This window comes from Ostrinia furnacalis, unplaced genomic scaffold (assembly GCF_004193835.3).
Source record: "Ostrinia furnacalis isolate ACB-3 unplaced genomic scaffold, ASM419383v2 OfSCF5051, whole genome shotgun sequence".
Taxonomy (NCBI): domain Eukaryota; kingdom Metazoa; phylum Arthropoda; class Insecta; order Lepidoptera; family Crambidae; genus Ostrinia; species Ostrinia furnacalis.
Genome location: NW_021135290.1, coordinates 218,743 through 231,489, shown reverse-complemented (window position 1 = coordinate 231,489; position 12,747 = coordinate 218,743). Strand labels below are relative to the sequence as shown.

Genomic DNA, 12,747 nt, shown 5'->3' with positions numbered 1-12,747 from the left:
TTTTCCGGATATCCGATTATCCGGACTCATTCTTCAGTTTCTAATTACTGATTTAGGGTCTCTGGACCGATAAAAACGGAGGCCGCGGCCACCGTAACACGGATTGGACTTTGTCTTAGTTCATTGTTAAAAGAAATGTATTCATCCAATGGTCTAAACGATGTATTGAAAACCCTTTCTATTGTAAAAAGTTAATTAATGTTTGATTTTACTTTGAAATCTATTATCCGGAACACCCCTGGTTTTAATTGATCCGGATAATCGGGATTCTACCTTTTACTTTTGTGATAAAGTGTTATGTATGACACTAGGTTTTTTACTAGTCATAAAAAATAACTTCTAGGAATCTTATTGTTACGAGTGTACCTACCTACCTAATGCGGCATTTGTATGAAAAATCTTGGTCCCATTGAGTCAGTATCGGTAATAATAAATAATCAACCCTTACAATTTTGTCTGCTTATTTTTTGACCATTTTGTTGTAGGTACAGGGTATCTACATATAGGTAGGTAGGGTGTTAGTTTCGATTATATATTTTATGTTAGGGTACCTTCTACACCTAGTAATTATTTTATGTATCCTATATCCTAATTATTTTGGGGAATAGACGTGGAGGGATATTAAAATAAAAGATTATTTATGTATATTATTGCTAATGTCAATATTTAATGTCTATCAATATTTCCTACATCAGATTACATTCGTTGACATTATTCCAAAAATTAAATGTAAGTAAGCCAAACATTTCCTCTTTACATTAATCGGCGATTTGTACTCTGTCTTATATATTTCTACCTACATCCTAGGCCAAAACCTTACAATACCCAAACCTGCCCAAAGTAAAACAAACGAAAAATAATAATAATAAAATCAAATCGTTAAATGTGGATAAATAAGTCACTAAAATCGAAAATGTTAGTTTTAAAGTAACAGAATCTACACTAACACAAAATACCACATATTAGAACACAAAGTACTAGTGCAAAACAAAACAATAAAAGGGACAGGTGTGTACTGGATTCAAAACATTGCTTTCGGTGGAGGATCATATCAATTCAGGGACGACACAACACATAATTTATTTACTAGAAGATGTTCTGAATTTCTCGTTTGCTGTAATGGATAGAGACAAATCCAAGCTGTGCGTTTAAAGGATGACAAGCGGTACATTGACAATTACAGAACATGACTCCGAGTTCCAAGCCCAACCTTCCATGGGAGACATGAAACCTCGGGTAACACCGGATCTAAATAAACAGTCAAAATTAAGTTGGTGTGTACCCATGTGTATGTGTACCCACATGAATGAAAGGGGATGCATGCATTATGTGCCACGTCGACTATATGTAACAGACTATTGAAACTGGGTTTCCTTATAAAATTCGAAATTATGCAACTCGTTTCTACTGTTAAAACAGTTCCGTATTTCTATCTTTTATTTGTTCAGCGAAACTGGACCATTTACGTCACAGATTTGAACAGCTGAATAATTTCGAATTAAATAAAGCAGCAGACAGTAGATAAGTGTAATCATAACACCTCAAACTACATTAGAAACAACCTACTTTTTAGTCATACAAGTATTTAGCTAAACACAGAATAAGCAAACGAAAAGTTCAGAACACCCATAAGCTATAATATTCAGAGGTACAATTTACCCTTGACTAGTTTTGATACACACCATTATGTATATTGTTATGTATTGTGTACTATACAATGGTACATTATACTTATGTTAACCAAACACCACACCAACATAATTTAAACTCAAAATCCTAAATGTCTACATTTAAATTAGAGAACACAGTTTTATAAATACTTAAGAGTATACTTAAAACTTTAATCTTGCGCAAAATTATAACTGACTAGTTTCGCATATTTAAGTACTTGTAATAAATTATAATAATAATAATTAATATTATTGAATCATTTATCCTTATCAGTATCATAGAAAGTACATAAACACAGGTATTTATTCAAAATGCATCATACAAATAGAAGCCCATCATTTTTCTGGATCTCTCTTACTTGCTTTTCATGATATGCATTTACTATGAATAAATTTAACTATGAACGTAGTTACACAAACTACAGAATATCTGTAATAAACATACAAATCATGAGATGGGTTAACGTTCATAATTGAGTAAGGTGATTTTACTGATCCAACTAATTTTGAACTTACACTAAATATTTAATATATTATTAAATATAACATCAAATGAATTCTATATACCTATATGATTATAATAAATTATGTTTACAATGAATTGAAAAGTTACTTAAATTTAATAATAAATAGATAATGATTATACAAATTAATAATTAGAGAGACAATATCATGCGGTGAAAGTCAAGCTGTCAACATGTTACATAATTGTAACAGTGAATACGCAGTAATGAGTTAAATTTTAAACTCATTAGAGAAGGGTACTTGATTGCTTTTAGTATAAAATGTAAGAAGATTTCGATGCTATTATATTTAAAATTATCATTTAATGTGAGCTCAAGCAATCAAATACCCTATAATACCTTAAAGTATTTTCTACGTTAAACCTCATTCCAAATGCTTCTCAGGTTGACTTTCACTTTTTTTACACTACTAATATTCGCATATTATCAGATACATGAAGTATTCAAGTCACAATTACAAAATTTAGTCCAATAAAATGTTGATCAATAACTAATTAGTTCTTATGTCATGGTCCTTCCACTTCATAATTTCGATTGAGATTTTTTCACATAGCCCAAATTAATATTTTTTATTCAATATTATTACATTATCAGTAATGTGAAATAAAATATGAATAATGAGATTACAATAAAATAAGAGTGATTACCACTAATAATGATCTAATATATTTATTCGTTATTATAAATATCTTTGTCATATGACTTTGTGCATTGTATATCTGTAATTATTATTATGGTTATAAATAACACTATTGACGGGACCACAATTCTAAGTTAATATTTAAAAATTCTTGTACCTATGGAAGCAATGGAGTTATATAAAAATCCTTTACTTATTAATATCAAGCGAATAGTCGTATTCAGTCATACATGTTTTATTATTTTGTATCTGGTATCTTTGGTAAAATGAGGGAAAATAAATAATGTGAATAATTTAAATTTCTATTGCAACTATTCCAAAAGAAAATAGACATTCGTAAAGATTGCACTTGCTTTTAAATAAATAATATATTTTTTTTCATACATTTACTTTAAGCAAATAGTATAATATTGCACTGTCTAAAGTTAATAAATATATTATTGCCTGAACAATTAGACTCTCGTTGGCATATTGTGCACTTCTGATAAAGATTTGAAATAGTTTTTGATTAATTAGATACATACAAAGCAAGAAAAATAAAATTCTGAAAATTAGCACTATCATAATTTAATAATATTTAAATATGCATGTTGTATCTAATTAATAATAAAAAAAGATTATGAAGAAGCATGTAAGAAAAATAGGAAAGAAATCTTTATCAGAAGTGAACATAAAAATGGTATTACATTAGATTCACTATTTCTTGATATCTGAAAATACATTATAACATCAGATATTAAGATGTTATAAATAAAAATAGTTTTCTATCTATTACAGAAAAAATACAATGCATTTAAGGCAGTAAATTACACACATTAAATAAAAATACTGATGTTATCATCTTAACAGTCAAATTAAATAGGTATAAAATTGTCAGTATCTTTATTTGAAAGCATTGTGAATTGTCATAGTAGTTCTTAAATTAACGTTAGCTAGCCTCTATAAAAGAGTAAATATAACATACATAGGTTGTTACTGAAAAAGAGTCAGTTTACTCATAACATCATTGGGTTTAGGGATACTGAAACTATAAATTCATGGTCATGGGGACAGCGATTTAAGGTCAAAGTACTAAACAGTTTGTGACTGCATTATTATTACTGTGATGTCCGTTAAATTATTTGTACTTGCTTAAATTGAACACTGTTCAACTGTTGTCATGATTTGCATCAGTCATATTTCACTACTCAGTTCTAATTAATTGATAATGATGCCAAACCATGACAGCTTAATGATCAACATTTTTGCATTAGCTACAATTTATTGACTAGATTTTGAATTAATTTAAGATTTACTCTTGTTCGTTTTGAAGCTGACCTGCAGTACTTGACCGTTCAGTGAGTAACCGTTCAAGGACTGGATCGCGACTACCGCTTCATCGTAATTAGTCATAGTGACGAACCCATATCCTTTACATTTGTTGGTGGTAGGATCTCTTATTATTTTAACACTCTGGACGGCACCGAATGGGCCAAAAAGCTGCCACAGGATACTCTCCTCAGTGTCAGCTCCAATATTGTACACAAAGATGCACCAACCCGAACCACCTAGAGCGTTACCTTGGATCAGTGGGTCAGCCAGGGGAGAAAATCTTTGGAGCCCTTTGTTGATAGCAAGCAGTGCCTTCCCTGCGGGTCCGACGAAGCGACGAGCCGAAGCTGGAGCCAGGTATGCGGCCAATGGAGCTAATGCCTTGTTCTGGTTGCTTGGATTGTTTGCACACTTGACTGTAATTGGGCCGGTACCACCAGGCGGTATAGATCCATTCAACTCACGTATAGCTGCTTCTGCTTCACACCGCTGGTCGTATCGGATGAACGCGACGCCTCTTGAAGGGCCCTGAATGCCTCCTTGGTCTTCATTTCCCACCTGGAGTAAGTGCCCAACGTTCATGTTCTCATGTAGAATGCGTGAGCTGATGATGGTTCCGTAGGGGCTAAAGAGCTTCTCCAACTCTTGCTGAGTCATATGTTTCGGTAGACCTGATACGTAGAGGTTGGCGCCTTTGATTGCGTCGGAACTAGGTCGAGCATACGAGACTTTGATGATTTTGTTCTGCAATCTCAATCCATTCAGAGTGTTCACAGCCTTCTCCGCGTCCTCCGCCTTGTGGTAATTAACGAAGGCGTAACCAAGACTTTGGCCGTTCAGGATGTGGTCAGGAAAGACTGTCACTTTGTCTCTAATTAGCTTGCAACTTTCTACTTCGCCGACGCTCGAGAACAGTGACCGTATCTCTTCCTGAGTCATCGTTTGCGGCAAATAATTAACTATGAGATTAGTCTTGGACTCGTTATTACATGGCTGAACCTTGCTACCATTTTGCGTGGGTTGGTTCGCGTTTACTGTGTCAAGTGAATTTGCCATCATTTTCGCTGATTTTACGTTTACACCAAATTAGGTTAAATGTCACTGAACGTGTTAGATATCGTATCCAACACTATAAATCCGAATTAGACCATAGAATCTACGATATCTTTATTAACACCACTTCGCGTTGGTTGAAAGCATATGCAAGGTAAGAAAATCAATAAGATGCTGTTCACTCTTGTACTTTCCTGTTCTGGGTGCCGCCGCACATAATAAGTTGAATCAAAATTTAACCAGAAACACAAATTAACGTAAGTTTCTTAGATCTTGGAGAATACGAAAGCAAAGTGAAAAGGAAATCAACCAAAAATCTATGCGACTTGCGACCTATTCTCGTAAATTCATTTCTTTCACTTTACTTACTTTCTTTTTAAAATGTTGCCATCATTGAACCTGGTGGTTACCCTAACTGTTTAAAAAAATGCAATAATAAAATGTACCATGTTAGGGCCTAACATGGTACATTTTATTATTGCATTTTTTTAAATACCATAAAAAAACCGAAGTTTCATTCATTTCTTGATTTGAAAAAATTGATCTCCCTAGAAATGAATACTAAATAATCACTAATGAAATAATACGTTAGGGTGTTCGCTTAGCTGAAAAAAAATATTAGAAGAGCATGCGTTAACTGACTAGGCGATCACTAGTATTCGCTTAAGTATTAATTACTTACCCATTTAAACCATTTGAATAATATTTATTTAGCCTAGGTACCTATTTGGAAGTGTGATCTTTTTTTTAAAATAATAATAATTACTTATTTTCAAACTTCGATGTAAGTACATACATAATGATGATGATCTTACTATCTAACAGGCTGATTATTATGAGAGATCGTATAACCATACGATATTATTAATAATGAAAGTACCTTATTTTTTATTTTTAAATTGAGACTTTATTTACAATAAACAGAATTTGTTTAAAACTAAGGCCCGGTTTTTTGATTCGTAGATAAAGTAACAAATGGTCAAATTTGACAGATATCAAATGACAAGTGGTAATTTATCAGAAAAAAATGTTTTTCGAACAATGGTTAGCTTGACTTTTAGTAGATTTTTAACTATTTGTTTACATTTTGTTAATATTTAACCATTAGTAGCAAAATTTAACAATTAGTTATTTTAACTAAGAATCAAAAAACTGGGCCTAAGGCAAACCAAAACTCTAAACAAAGTACCTATTGTTAAGAGGTGAGGAATGCCAAAAATAAACAAACTTTTTCATTCTAAATAAAGGATTTATGCCCTTTAAATTACACGCATTTGCATATTATACATAAAGATTTTGTTTTTTTTTTTCATATAAAGTGATTCATATTGAAACTCCTCTGGGACAATTTTAAATTTTCCCATTCACTGAGCATTATTATTTTATAGTGTAACATTGAGATCAATGTAGCCATCATCGTGAAAATAATTCAAGCGCCAACATTACAAAAAAAATTAAACGAATTATTTACGAAGGTTGTAAAGATTGAAATAAATAAAACTTTTTAAGGTTATTTTGAATAGTATTAAATTGTTTTCTTAGTTATTTTACAATAAACAAATAAGTTGTTTAATTTTATGTAACAAAAAACAAGCAAGAAACAAATTATTGAAAGGTTAGTGACCTGTACAGTAGCGTCATCTGTCTTTACGCAAACGTAGCTGTATGCCTGGTTATTTATCACTTTGTCAACAGATGGCGCTAATGGCGCGTAAAAAGTAAGGAAGTGAACGAAATTAAAAACGAGGGAAAATCTCAGGGAAAAATACTGCCGTAATCATCAAACCTTAAAATAAAACAAAGTTAAAATTTTATAAACAAAGTAAGTAAATCATCAAATAGGAGTTTGCGTTAGTTTAAAACAAATATGTTTATTGTAGTAAGTAAAGAAATATAGGAGATAATTTTTTTTTAGATGTGTGATAGATGCGGGTTACCTACGCCATATCGAATGACAAATGATCGAAAATCAAAATATCGAATACGTTTCATCGAACGATCAAAATATCGAACGATCAAAATATCGAATGCTCAAAATATCGAACGTTCAGAATATCGAACCANAATGATGCATGATGAAATTTAATAAAAACGTCTATATCGACTTTCGATATTTTGATCGTTCGATATTTTGATCGTTCGATATTTTGATGGTTCGATATTCTGAACGTTCGATATTTTGAGCATTCGATATTTTGATCGTTCGATATTTTGATCGTTCGATGAAACATATTCGATATTTTGATTTTCGATCATTTGTCATTCGATATGGCGTAGGTAACCCGATAGATGCAGCGTTGCCAGTTTTTTTTTTCGCCAAGTCGGGACTTTGGTACTTTTTGAGTGAAAATAGCGGGACTCTTCCGTCAGAAGCGGGACATAGTAAAAAAACGTATATAATCAAAGGTTTTCAAATATTTATCTTTTTATTTGACTAAACGTGACAATATATAGCAAAAGTAGCCATTGAAAATGTATTTTAACAAAAAAATAATATTTTAAATCAGATTTACTCTATCGTTAAATTCATCTTTGGAATAAAAAAAGGAAAAGAAATAAAAATGTTTTATTCTTTAAAATAATATGGCGTTTCAAACAATAGTCTGGTGAAGTGAGTGTCTCTCTCCGAAAAGCGGGACCGAGCCTGTCCCGCGCGGGACATTTTGATTTAAAAATCGGGACGTCCCGCCAAAATCGGGACGTCTGGCAACGCTGGATAGATGACACGAAAGCAAACTTTAATAATTAAGGTACCTACCTAATGTAATAATGTGTGCAAATAAATATTGGGGCAGTTCAGTAAGTATTCTTGTAAGTAGATCATTATTACATATTTACAGGATTGGTGGAGGGAGGAGTCAGAGGCAGGAGTCTTTATGTACGTGTGTCTTTAAACTGGCTGTCGGCATCGACATACCATGAAAATACAAAAAATAAAAGTAAGTAAAACAAAGGTATTTTAGAATACGTATGTATTTATGTTGTTAGTTTAAATATTATGTAAGTTTAAGTAATTCACAATTCAATCATGTTTTAATTAGCTAGGTTAAATGCTTTCTGTGGCTGTAGAAGTGAATTTAAGGCTTGATCTGTAATAGTGTAGGCTATGTCCGGAAAGACCGTAACCCGCTACGGCGGGCTGGGGGCCTGTCGTACCAGGGCAGAAACAGAAAAGAAAAAAACCCTCAGGGGATTGAGGGCTCCCTCGAAGCCGGAGAGGCTCGCTCGTGCGTGAGCGAGCCTCTAGCCTGAGGCGGAGCTGCGGACGAATGTCCAACTAGAACAATAACTCCCGGCTCCGTTTCTTTTGGCTCTGGTGGAAACCGTCGGGTTTTAGTGGGTAGGCGGAGAGAGTCCCACATAACCCACTGGCCGTCCCTATCGACCAATGGCTATGCGCAAAGCATTTTCCAACGTAAAAAAAGACTATGAATCTCACAGACTGACGGAGCACCGGGGTCTTTCTTAATGAGCCCGGCATAAACCTACCCTGTCCCCGTAGGGTAGGTATGTACCTATGCAATTTAATGCATTTACTTATGTTCGAAAAAAAAATGCTTCTGTGGCTAAACCAATCCAGGCGAATTTGCATGCAGAAGCTAAGTAAGTAAATAGTTGACCAGACTAGACTATAAATTAGGCAGGCAGTGGTGACGTCACAGAATACCTACATAATGCCACTTGCAGCTATCTACGATCTCGCGCCAAAACCAGTTAGGACGGCCATACTGACTGCATTTCTGCCAACTCATTGGTGGTCATGCATATGCATCGACCTAACACTTAGGCTGAATTTTAACGGCATAGTATTTGAGGACATAGCTTGCGTACCTACGAACTTTGTTAATGTTAGATTTCTGTTTGTTCATATTAGTCACCATCATCTAATCGTAATGTAGGTTAAATTCCTAATGCAAGAGCTAGACCCTCTAATTATTTTTTATCAGAGGCCAATGGAGGATATATCATAAACTCCCCACATTGGCTAGACAAGTTGGCGAGCGAAAACTGATGTTCTACATTCACCTTTTATGACATTAATGGAAATAGTAGGAGTGCAGTGGTAGGTATAACGGTCAGTTATAATTTTGGTTTTGAGGAACCAAAATTATACCTGACCGTTATACTGGTTGCATTGCATAGTTACATCTACTATTTTTGTATCGCGTTAACATAGCGATCATAGTCTGCGTATCGGTGCTAACAAGCGGATTTGAATCCCGTTAGGTGAGTGAACTACGTCACGTCATGACTTACGTCACAGAATACTAATAGCAGTTTAGTTTATCTATCTGATATTTATCTTTATTTTCTATCCGATCCGTGCGACGGGTTTTTATAGAGTCGAAAACAATGGGTAATTTCTATCAATCAGTCAGGCAGACAACTTAAGAGCCGAAAGGTAGTACCTATCTTATTTATTTCAAGGTATAATTTGTCGTAAATCGCTCTTAATCGCTCCAAGTCAATGTGTCGGTGTAGGACTGGCCGTCTTATGATCCAAGGAACATGGGTTGCTGGACTAGTTGTGGTGATCCAACTCGTAACACAAGCATATTTTATCTTGCCTAAGTAACCTCTCTGTGGTCTAGTTTTAAGACCACTTGTACCCAGAGATCTCGGATCCGATAGTCCGATTTCCAATGTGGGCTAAATTTTGTACTCGTTTTGGTTAGTGAGTTCTGTCCACCCACCCAATTAGGGAATTGAGGCCTATGTTCGCCAGTAGACGTCCTATGGCTGAAATGATGATGATGATTAATCCTAATTCCATATTAGATATTTTTTCTACGATTAGTTATGTTTTAACTATTCGCCTTGGACCACTCACCACAACCGGCACAGCCGCACTTTGTACTGTCAACACCCGGGTACAATTCCGGTGCGCTTGCACCGACGCTACATCAATAGGCTTCGGCCATATTTAGATGTGGCATGTGCTCAGTTTAAAATCACCACTTTCCAAAACAAAAAGTATGTAGAGACGTGGTTTTGTTAAAAGCATGATGATGAGTATAGTTTTGTAACCGACTTCAAAAGGGAGCCATGCTGATTATACATATAATGTCGCACATTGTCAATTAGAATTCAAATACAAATTCTTTAAGTAGTATTTCCTTTTCAGGATGCTTGTAGGTATGTTAAACATTTCTAAAATGTAGTTTGCCCTACCATTTTACAAGTTACCATACCATGTTATTTTCGTAGTATTTTTTCATGGGTTAGTTTATTGCTACCTATCATATTCGTTATACCAATATTCCCCGTCCATGAACAACAATGTAGGTTACCTTAAAATATATTTTCTGATAGGATGTGGAAGTAAAATGAAACCGCAAGACTTCCATATGCCGTAATCTGACGTAACGAAATTACAATGTACGGACGACAGTCAACAGCTTATCAAGCTAAACAATGTGGAATCTTTTATAGATAGATGTTAGTATCAACAAAAATGCGTAGTCTGATATTGCTGTCTACTGTACCTAATTTTCCGATTTTCGTCTGCCATTAGAATTTTAACAGCGACTTTTAGTTCAAAAGCATTATCGGAGATACATCACCCTCGTGGCGAAGTTTTGGGCTGACACTGTGTAGATTAATTGTTGTCGACACGAAAAGAAGTTGATCAGAAATAGCGGTGGAAGGTTGCAATAAAATGAAACTCATATCGTCCCTCGCATTACTAACTAAACTACCCTATCTCAGTCTTTTGGCAATTTGATAACTCAAGTCCTAACGGACTACAAATTTTTTCCTGCTTCCATTGTCTACGATTTTCTCTAACTCACGTATCTGTATGTACCTATTTTTCCTCCCACAATGTCCGTAAAGTATAAACAGAAACTAAATTTGAAATGACCTAACTGAAAACCCGTGGTTTTGAGAAAGTGGCAAAACAGGTGAGATACAGGCAAAGAGCTTCCTCGTTGTGAATAAAAAAAAAAACTGAGACAGGATAGTTAGTCATGCGAGGGACGATATGAAACCGCATTAGATTTCATTATTAGTTATGGTCGCAGCCTTACGTTGTGACACCGTATGGTTAGTCACAGCTCGCTTGACATCCGCGATTGGGTTAACCACACATCCTTAGCATACCATTATCGTAGCACATTTTCTGTGATTTAGAATAGACAATGGCACTGATTTTCCATATAGTTTTTCTAATTACGGTAAAATCTAAATTATTAGTAGGTATGTAGGCCCTCTTCAGGGCATTTAAATACGTCCCACATAACTTGCTCTTCCACCACTTCTGGACAACATACGTATCAGTTGGTGCTGAGGAGAAGTAGTGGAAAGAGATAAAATATGTAAGAAAGAAAGACAAATATTTATTTGGTACTAAATGATAAAAATTATAAATGACACTCGTCGAGTAGATACTATTTCCATCCCTCGTTTCCATTTCTACAACTTCTGTGAACACAGGATCCATAGCTTGATACCACTTACCAGTAGAAACGCAACCAGAGAAGGTCAAGTGTGTTCCAGTTCCTAAGGGAATGTCAAATGGTAGAGTCAGTCGTTAGATCATAAATTAGGCTAGAAGTTAAACTATATCTATGGCTCAGTTTATCCATTAGGACGAATTGTTTATGAGTTACATAGTGGAAATATAAAAACAAACAGTATTCATGTTTCATTATCAAATGATTAAGTAGATGTGTCAAAAGCAAGATCATAAAATTAATGACGTCACTCAATATTGTCGCTTCCTTATTTTATCTAAAGTCGGCTGATACGAAAGTATGCTAGTTATTTCATCTAACAAACATTGAACGTACGTAGCTCAGTGCAACCAGTGCGCCCGCACTCGTTCTAGTAACACAAAACGTATATTAGATCTGTTTCTAACAAAGAAATGAGTTACATTATATTATTCATTGAACCATTTAATGACTCAACAACAATGATAATTGTTTCCAAGGAAACCTTTGTCCACATCCGTGTCAGCAATTTATTATAAACTATTGTTCATGAAAAATGGAAAATAGAATTGTTCGTGATAAAAATTAAATACAAATTATGGGGTTTCTGCAGATAACTTCAAATGGTATTGTAAAATTTTCCAAATTAATTTTCATAAAAACAATGAGAATGGTGCACGTTAAAGAAAATATTTAAAACTTAAGTAAATATACATACAGACACAGGGAATGCATTTTCAAGTTTTCAGTTACATCATTTGTCTTTACTTTCACCTAGATTTATCTAAGGTCGACTATATCAACACATTTGTTCTTAAATAACAGATCGGGTTATCAATGCTATTCATGTTGTTATCAATCTTTAATAGGTCGCAGGCCAAAGTCGCAGGGCATGATGACTTCTGAGTAACTACGAGCACCTATGTAAATGTCAGAAATAATAAGTCAATTAATAGAGCAGCATTTTTCTAATTAGTATGCCGTTGAACCAACAACAGAACTATACCTAATTAGATAGTATACTGTACAGGTACCTACTACAGTATTACAGACAGGTACGGTTCATAATCATCATCAATAGCCCTTTACAGTCCACTGCTGGAATATGAGCCTAG

The 12,747-nt window shown here is 34.3% G+C and overlaps 1 protein-coding gene across 1 annotated transcript; it reads right to left on the bottom strand.

Moving 5' to 3' along the window:
* Nucleotides 1-3,450: 3,450 nt before the first annotated feature.
* On the bottom strand, nucleotides 3,451-5,587 carry LOC114360458 (ELAV-like protein 1). The gene has a single exon (XM_028315175.1). The coding sequence runs from the start codon at nucleotides 5,202-5,204 to the stop codon at nucleotides 4,119-4,121; it is 1,086 nt and encodes a 361-aa protein (XP_028170976.1). The 5' UTR covers nucleotides 5,205-5,587; the 3' UTR covers nucleotides 3,451-4,118.
* Nucleotides 5,588-12,747: the final 7,160 nt, after the last annotated feature.

Excerpts from the sequence above, each read along its gene's own strand:
- LOC114360458 (XM_028315175.1), bottom strand. The coding sequence starts at position 5,204 with ATGATGGCAAATTCACTTGACACAGTAAACGCGAACCAACCCACGCAA.